This window comes from Plectropomus leopardus, chromosome 5 (genome assembly GCF_026936395.1).
Source record: "Plectropomus leopardus strain MGB_pleo_1.0 chromosome 5, ASM2693639v1, whole genome shotgun sequence".
Classification (NCBI taxonomy): Eukaryota; Metazoa; Chordata; class Actinopteri; order Perciformes; family Serranidae; genus Plectropomus; species Plectropomus leopardus.
The window spans coordinates 7308046-7316351 of record NC_142180.1 but is presented as its reverse complement, the minus strand read 5'-3'; the positions used below and the strand labels follow the sequence as shown (position 1 = coordinate 7316351).

General features: G+C 37.9%; 1 protein-coding gene across 1 annotated transcript; it reads right to left on the bottom strand.

The window, feature by feature from the left end:
* Nucleotides 1-400: 400 nt before the first annotated feature.
* On the bottom strand, nt 401-7865 carry serpinb1 (serpin peptidase inhibitor, clade B (ovalbumin), member 1). Its single transcript, XM_042513842.2, has 7 exons — nt 7628-7865; nt 6221-6409; nt 4294-4431; nt 4075-4192; nt 3832-3974; nt 3519-3686; nt 401-868 (listed from the first exon to the last, which is right to left on the bottom strand). The coding sequence occupies exons 1-7, from the start codon at nt 7796-7798 to the stop codon at nt 461-463; spliced, it is 1335 nt and encodes a 444-aa protein (XP_042369776.2). The 5' UTR covers nt 7799-7865; the 3' UTR covers nt 401-460.
* Nucleotides 7866-8306: the final 441 nt, after the last annotated feature.

The following is an 8306-nucleotide window of genomic DNA, read 5'->3' as shown; positions in this document are numbered from 1 at the left end:
ATTAGTCTTTGAAAATTGAGTGTTAATTTGGCTGCTGAGGTTATGAAATATGAGATTTTTGCCACCACTCCGATACAACTATGGTGAATTCAGCTATTTGTTTTTGAAGCTATCTCAGTTCCTTTGAAACTCCACACACCACAGAAATCACTGTGAACATATTTCATCAAATGACTTTCAACTGAAGAAAGATTCTTTATAAAAACTCAGACTGTAACCATTTTACCAATGTTTAAAACCCCAAAGTCTGCTGCTTTATTTCACTTAACTTCACTGCAGTATTATAATGCATAACTTCAACCAAGAACACTTGAACAGCTAAATCTGTGATGTCAGTGCAAGGGCAGTAAAAATGCATTTCTACATTAAGAAAAGCATCACAGAAAATAAAACCTTCATCTCAAGGATTTTGCATATTTTTTATTTATATTGGCCCAACATCATCTTCTGCTGGTTGTGTCTACTGAGGAGACGAGAACCTGCCGAAGAAGAGGATGGACTTGGTCTTATTGTGCCTGATGAAGAAGAGGAAGGGGTGGTCTGCTGTGAAGTGTTCCTCCCTCAACATACAGAAGGCTACCATGCCTGCTGTGGCTGCAGCTGCCTCTGTGCCCTCCTCGTTCACCTCCACAAAGGCCTTGTGGGCCACCGTAGACAGGAAGAGTCCTCCTTCGCCATTCATGCCAGACAAATCGGCTTTCGCCCCGCTGAACACGTCGCACATGCCCAGTTTGGCCAGAGGCTCGTTCAGCTCGTAGTCCTCCTCCAGCTTGAACTTGGGCAGATGAATGAGGACTTCTGAGTGGACGTCCATGCTTTCCCTGTTGGTCCATTCGTCCAGCTTCTCCCGTGTTAACTCATTCTCCAGCTGGAACAAAACACGCATATTGTGTTTCATCTCTGGTACATATTTATATAAGGAGGTTGTAGGTGAAAACTTGTTTGTGCTTGTTAAATTCTGTAATCATCAGAGCTGCTGTTGTCTTTTATTATTCTAGTGGTCTCTTGGGTCTTTTCACCAACCGTTTTTAAGAACTGTTTGAAACCTAAAAAAAAAAACTGGCTTGAATTCTTTCAGGAATATGGCCAGAAGGCATTAAGGAATGAAAGAAATGACCCCAAAAATTTGAATATGTTTTAAGTACTTAGAAAAAATAGATTGAAAAAAAAGAAAAAAAGAACAAATAAAAAGATTTTATATAATACATAATAATTCTGTAAAATAATTTGAAATATGTAATTATGATAATTATAAAAAAATATTTTCCCAGGCTTTTTTCTTTTTTTCTTGACATTTTTCCAAGAATTTTTTCCCTAGCTTTAAAAACAAAAAATTTAAATCTACTAATTTCTTGCAATTTGTGGAACAATTTCTACCAAGTTGCTCACTGTCTTTTTTCCCACATTTTAGAAGCAATCACACCAATTTGCTCATGATTCCAAGGTTTAAATACTTGTGAAATGCATCTGAAAGATGCATAAGAAAAGTCATGTTGATCCAGGTTTCAAAGGGTTAAGGAACAATGTCTAACATGAAGACCAATATCTGTTCAAAATTCTAACAGCAGCAACCATCAACTGGAAGCAACTAAGAAGGCAATCACCAGGAGATGGTGCCTGACTATACCCATGTTTTTTTCCGTCTCTTTAAAATTATCTATGTTTTTTATGTACTTAACGTATCGAAAATATTAAAATTTAAGTTAAAAAAAATAAAGAAGAAGAAGAAATTCTTCTTAAATCCCAAATATACAGTTTTCACAAAGATTCTGACATTCACCATTGTTTGTTTGTTTTTTTGTAGTAAGAGATTTTTTTCTAGGTAACAGAATCTACACAAATTCAAGATACCACGTACACATTTGATTGTTGACATATTTTTGCCTAATAATTAGTTTGTGTTTTCTTCAATTCTGAAGTTGAATAATAAAATAGGATTTAAATTAAAATAATATTTTTAGGAAAATGCTATTTTCACCCAGGTTTTTGCTGCTAACAAAGCTATTGGTATCTGGTATGGAATAGCCAACTTGGCTTTTTACACCTGCGTGTTTGTAGCATCATGACAAAGGCAAGCACCGTGGTGTCCATAACCAACAATGCTATTTACACCCTGGGAGTATATTCCTGGTTGTCTTAACAACATTGAAATATGACGTTATCAAAAACAGGTCTATTTAGTTTATGCACACAGTGTGCATTCAGTGTCTTTATACATCCTGAAAACTGGGGGAAAAAATACTAAGTGAATTAAGTCTAAAAAGAATAAGACAACATTAACTCATGCAGGACTAAACCTTCAGGCTCCTGTGGGAAAATCTTGTACCTAACTCACTCACCCAGCTTCTCTTACTACTACTCTACACTGTGTCATCTGACTCTCTCTTAGTATATTTGATTTTTTTTTCTCATAAATTTACCACTTTAATCTCAGAGAATATCTGAGATCATTTGTAAAGAAAGTTAAATTATTTCATTATCTAACAAAGCATTATGGTCTTTTAAAATAACATGGTTAATTAGGAGCCATGCCATACAATAATAATTTTTTTTTTTTTTACTTCATAAGATGTGCGCCCATCTTCAGATACAGTGTCCTGTGAACAGGTAAGATCCTCCCAAGCATCTATTATTATTTTACATCTAATACTGGGTATAGACATAAAGCAAAATATGACGGTTCATATGGTGTTCACTTTTCCTTTTGAAGTCCAGTACACTACCCTCCTTACACTTTTATTTGGTCATTCTTGAATTAATGCGTTACGCTTTTCTGTTTCCTTTTGTTCTTCTAGTTCTTCTTCAGTTTCTGTGTGTGCACACCGCCGTGCAGTGTTATGCCCTTTTAAGGGGATTGCTGGGGAGTTTAACTTTGCTATTTAGGATAATCTGGCATGCATGTTCAATACACAAGAACAATGGTATTTATCATAATGAACACACAGGTGTGAACCATTCTGTAGTTCAAGAGCCCTTTGTGAATCTGAAGTAGACCTTTTTAAGGACCTTATCAAGAATAAAAAAATAACTTAAAAAACTTGGGAAGATATTGGTGAATGAGGTCCACTGAGATCAACCACTGAGAAAGACCTGAGTAAGAAGCAGACATTCAGTTCATTCCATATAAGGTACAAAGTAGTGATAGTTCAGGATTTACCTGACTAGGATTAAACAATCTTGATGGTTTTAAATTTGAGAGGAGACCTTTATGTATAAAGCGATTTTCCTGTTGCCAAAGAGGGCCAATCTAACTTTTCATATATAATAACATTAAGTAGGATGTATTTGAAAGTGCAGTTTTTGTTTAGGATAAGACAAGATAATTTTTATTGTAAATGGGATGAAATATTTGAAATCATGGCTGATTTCAAAACGATTAGTCTTTATGCCATTAGTTATATAGATTCTATACTTTATACTTTTCCAAGAGTGCAAATTGTGTATTTTTTATTCACCACAGCTTTTATTACATCCCTTGAAAGCCTAGTCAGCCTTGGTCTTGTGTCTAGGTTGAGTACCTTCAGCAGAGGGTCAGAGCCATCAGCGGACTCCTCAGGCAGCAGGATGAACATGCTGAGCTCCTCATCTATATACGGCAGCTCCAGGATCTGCAGACTGTGCTCAACAATGTAGTTGTAGGGCAGCTTCTTCATCTGGTACATCATCTGGACCTGCTTGGTCTCACTCTGATGCACAAGAAACACAAAATCTCAGGGTGTTGTATCAAGCTACAAAATCTGACTTTGGTTTCTGGAGATGTTCTGTTCCTCTTCAGTTGAGTTCAATTTTTTTCTGTATTCACACTAATGTCCATACATTTGCAAACTTCACCTGGTTGACTTTAAAAGTCATCTCTTTGGTATTTGCTACATCGAAGCGATGCTTCCAGTTTCCCTTGAAGTAGATGGCGTTAACCAGAGCCAATCTCGTCATAGAGCTGACTGTTCCTGGCTTCAGAAGATCTTTAATCTTATCTGAAAGCAAATTCAAAGACAAGGTAACCACTGAACACTGATTCACAGAGATCACTATCAAATTACAGCTGTACAAGTTGGTCAAATTAAGATGACTCACTTTCTGTCTGCTGCTCAACCCAGCTATTGATCTCTGCTCTGCACGCCTCTGCAGCCCCAATGAAATCAACAGCCTTCAGGTCGGCCTGGTAGTACTTCTGCGTGGCTTCCAGGAATTTCTGCAGTGAACAGACATCATCTTTTGAATTCAGTCATAAAAAGTTATTGATTCAATCTTAGTACCTGTGACCTCTGTGACAGCTGAAAACTGGAAACTCACCGGGAGGAAGTTGGCAGTGTTTTCTCCATAGAGACGGTTGGCTAGTTTCAGGATGTATGACGCAGATGGCGAGTTGATGTCAGCGTTCAGTGCCGCAAAGTCTGCGTGGACACCTTCGCCAGAGCTGAATGAGAGGGCCTGTGTGCAAGATTGGAACAATAGACTTCATTCTGGGATCAAAAATGTGTATTACAGAATGTGAACTAAAAGGTGAAAGCAACACAGGACACTGTTCTCAAAAATAACCTTTAACTGTTAATTGTCAAGAATGTTCATTAACTTTGCAGGTTTGATAGTGTGTAAAATCATTGAGCCTCTGTGCTGTACACGTGCAGCCCTATGTGATGCTTTCTGTGGTTGCTACACTTCCTGTGAGCTTTAAATGTTTCTGCTTTGTATCTTTATGAGACCTTTAGTTGCCTTCAATTGCAATAATTAGTTTTGTCTGTTATTTTAATATAGTCAAATTAATGTGTCTGCTCTTCATCCTATACACTAAGAGGTGTGCAGACAAACATGTCCCCATACATTTTGTTGGCTACTTTTGAGTATATGGACACTTTTTATGGTATGAGCTAACTATTAGAATTATAGAGGACCGACACCCATTGTCAAATATTATATATGTTATTCATGTCATGTAAGACAGTATACTCAAATTTATGATGACATAGGGTATAAAGTCTGAAGCTGCTTCATTGACAGTGGATTGTGAAAGATGCTATGGATGACACTAAAAGAACCCAGGGGAATGTTCTGAGTATATGGGTACATTTCTGTTCAAGAACTGAGAACATAACAATAAAACAAAGCGCATTTGATGGACCAGCTCAAGTTTGAGACTGACCTCTTTGGTTTCTGGTTTTGAGAGAGTAGCTCATGTTCATAAATACTGATTCAAGTTTTCTAGGCCATGGAAATAACAAATTTTAATTCTAAATTTAAAGGGTGTTCCCCTTTAAGGCAAATCTTAATGCAACTATATATCTATAATTTAGACAATATTATTCTTCCAACTTTGTGTCGGTTTGTAGAAGGTTCTTTCGTGTCTGTTTCTCCATGCACAAACCAATGAATAGATAGATTTTACAGCTTTTTTGTTTGTTTTTTTGTAACTTTGGGTGTGAAATAACTTGACTGGCCTGAACAGAGCCCTGACCTAACCACACACCTTTGAGATTAACTGAAACAGGCCTTACTGCCAACCACTGATCAAACTAACTGATGCTCTTGTCAGTGAACGGGATCAAATCTCTGCAACCTGGTTTCAAAGTCAGGTGAAAAGCCTTCCCAGGAACATGACAGCTATTATAGGAGCAAATTAATGCTCATTATTTTTGTAATCAGACATCACATATGGATGTGATGTACACGTAGCTTTATCGGCCTGGCCATACAGTGTATTTCCATGTTTCTGTATGCTGTTGTACTTTGTGTATTAAGCCTGCATCATTCAACCACAAACAGTCATCAACCGGCTGAGCCACTGCAGATAATGCTATTTGGCCAAAGCTAACATACTTCCCTGACAGAAGTCATTAATCAAAATAAAAGAACAAAGAACAAAGCTCTGAGGATTTACTGTACTTTCAAAAGAAGGTTTAATGAACTGAAACTGCAACTCAATGTACAACTGTCAGTTTTTACAACCTTCTGCTTTAGCAAACAGTGCATTACTTGCTTCAGAGGTCAAAGTACAGTGTTATTAAACCTCGTCTGTCTGATGACACACCTTTCAGTCTGTACCTGGATACACACCTGGGCCAACAGCCTGAACTTCAGAGCTCACAAAAAGTTTTATGGAGAGAGGCCAGGATGACTGCATGCAATTCATGATGTATATTACTCGTTATAACTGGGCTTCTGATGTTGCGCAGTGAAGTCAGGTGATGGAGCAGGTGAAATCATAGAGAGACAATGTGCTGACCTGTGCCATCTGAGCAGCAGTGTCTCCTTTAGCCCCCAAGTAAACCATAGCCAGGGCTGAGCTGATGCTCAGCGGGGAGACAAAGATGTTCCCGGTGGGGTTTGCCTGGCTCAGGGTGCGGAACAGGTCCAGGGCAAAACATGTGTTTGAGCTGCTGATGGCGGCCATGACTGATGATGTATGGTTTTCCTGGAATTAGCAAATTGGTTTATAGTTTAATATTGCCAAATACATTTCAAACAGATTTTAAGATATACATAGACATATTTCACATCTGATAGCGTTTATATGAAATAAACTATAACGTAAATACATTATAAGGTAAAACATTTACAGTTCATGCTTTAAAACACAGTAAGATGGCATCCTACAGGTCATCTAGCTGTGAAGTTGCAGATTGCAACCAACTTCTCCTGTGTGTCAAGTGTGTAAGAAAACTACTGTTGCTGACTGATGCTAAAACGCAAATTGCCCTATCTAAAGCCAGTGTAAACGGAAACAATGAAAAGGCCACTATTCTGAGTTTCAGGTGAGTATAAACCATTGAAAACATAGTTATAAATATTACATTCCATTTCTGCCAGCATATGATTCTTTACTGTACACACACACAACCTTTAAATTTAGGAGGTAACTGTATGTATCTCTCCTCCTGTTTTCTGTCCATCTCTGTTGTCAGCTATCAAATGAAGGCAAAATGCAAATAAATACATATTTTTTTATTTACAAGCAACCCTAACTTGATTTTTTTCTTCATAACTGTGCCATATAGAAAAGGAAAACATCTTAAAAATGCTCTTGAAGGCAAATTCTGCAATACACCTATGAAGCCTTTTTTCTCCTTTTGTTAATACATTAAAGCAATTGATAATGGGACACTTGTTTCACCCTTAAATGATTCCAATTTAACTATGTGCACATGCAGTCCAGCGACATTGTGGTCACCTGGATTTTCAACCATCACTTGCAAAATCCTCATGTACATATCTGAATTTTCCTGTTTTAAAGAATTTCCCATCTATCTATCTATCTATCTATCTAAACTCAGACAAAAGTCAGCATTTTGGTGACTTATTCTGGATGGTGTCTGCATAATTTAAAAAGACGATATATTTAACTGATAGAATAGAATATATTTAACTGTTTTAACCTCTAACCTACCAAAGTAAAACATTTAAACGAATTAATAGCCAAAACAATGTAGGCTACTTTCCTGCTGTCTCTGACTGTACTTGCATGTCAGCTTGTAAGGCTGTGTTCAGGTACCCGGAAATAAACTCGAACACGTCCATCTTTGACAAAATCACTAATACGTAAAGCAGCAAATAACAGGATTAAGCGACATCACATACAATGAGTATGCAGTGCGCGTGTGTTTCAGGCCTAATAGCCACAGAGTTACATTACCTGATCGTCCTCCCGCAACGACTGAAGCTCGCTCTGCTCGCACGCGCTCAACGTGTGGAAAAGAGAAAGCAAACTGTAAACACAAGCTAAGGTCCCCCAAACTCGCCGAGAAATAGGGAAAAGATAAAGTGCAGGGGCAGTGATTAAATCCAGGAGCCCACCGCTGCGCATTTATAGCCTACAGAACACAAACAGTGTGTCATCGCAGTCTGTGGGTGGGACGCGTGATTGGGCGATAAGTCACTGCCCGGTGACAATACAGGCTATTATAGCTTACCGAGGAGGGCAATGAATGGAGCAACACTGTGCTGTCAAAAGGTTTGCACAACCTCGACCGTCATGCTGTAAGTTTTCATATTTAAATCACTTTTAGATTCAGATTTGTTTACTATAGATGACTGCATGGATGGATGCAGGGCCGTAACTAGTATAAACAGAGTCCACCCCCCCAACACACACACACACACACACACACACACAGCAACACCCCACCCATCTAACATTTCTGCCTAACTGCAGACCAAACTCTGTTCATCTTTCAATATAATATATAATAGAAATGTAACATAAAAGCAGAATAATTCACATTTCATTCATGCATTAGTATATTTTTCTGTAAATATTAGCTCCGTGTATTATAGTCTACATGTTTGATCAAATCCCAAATCCAGAAATGCCA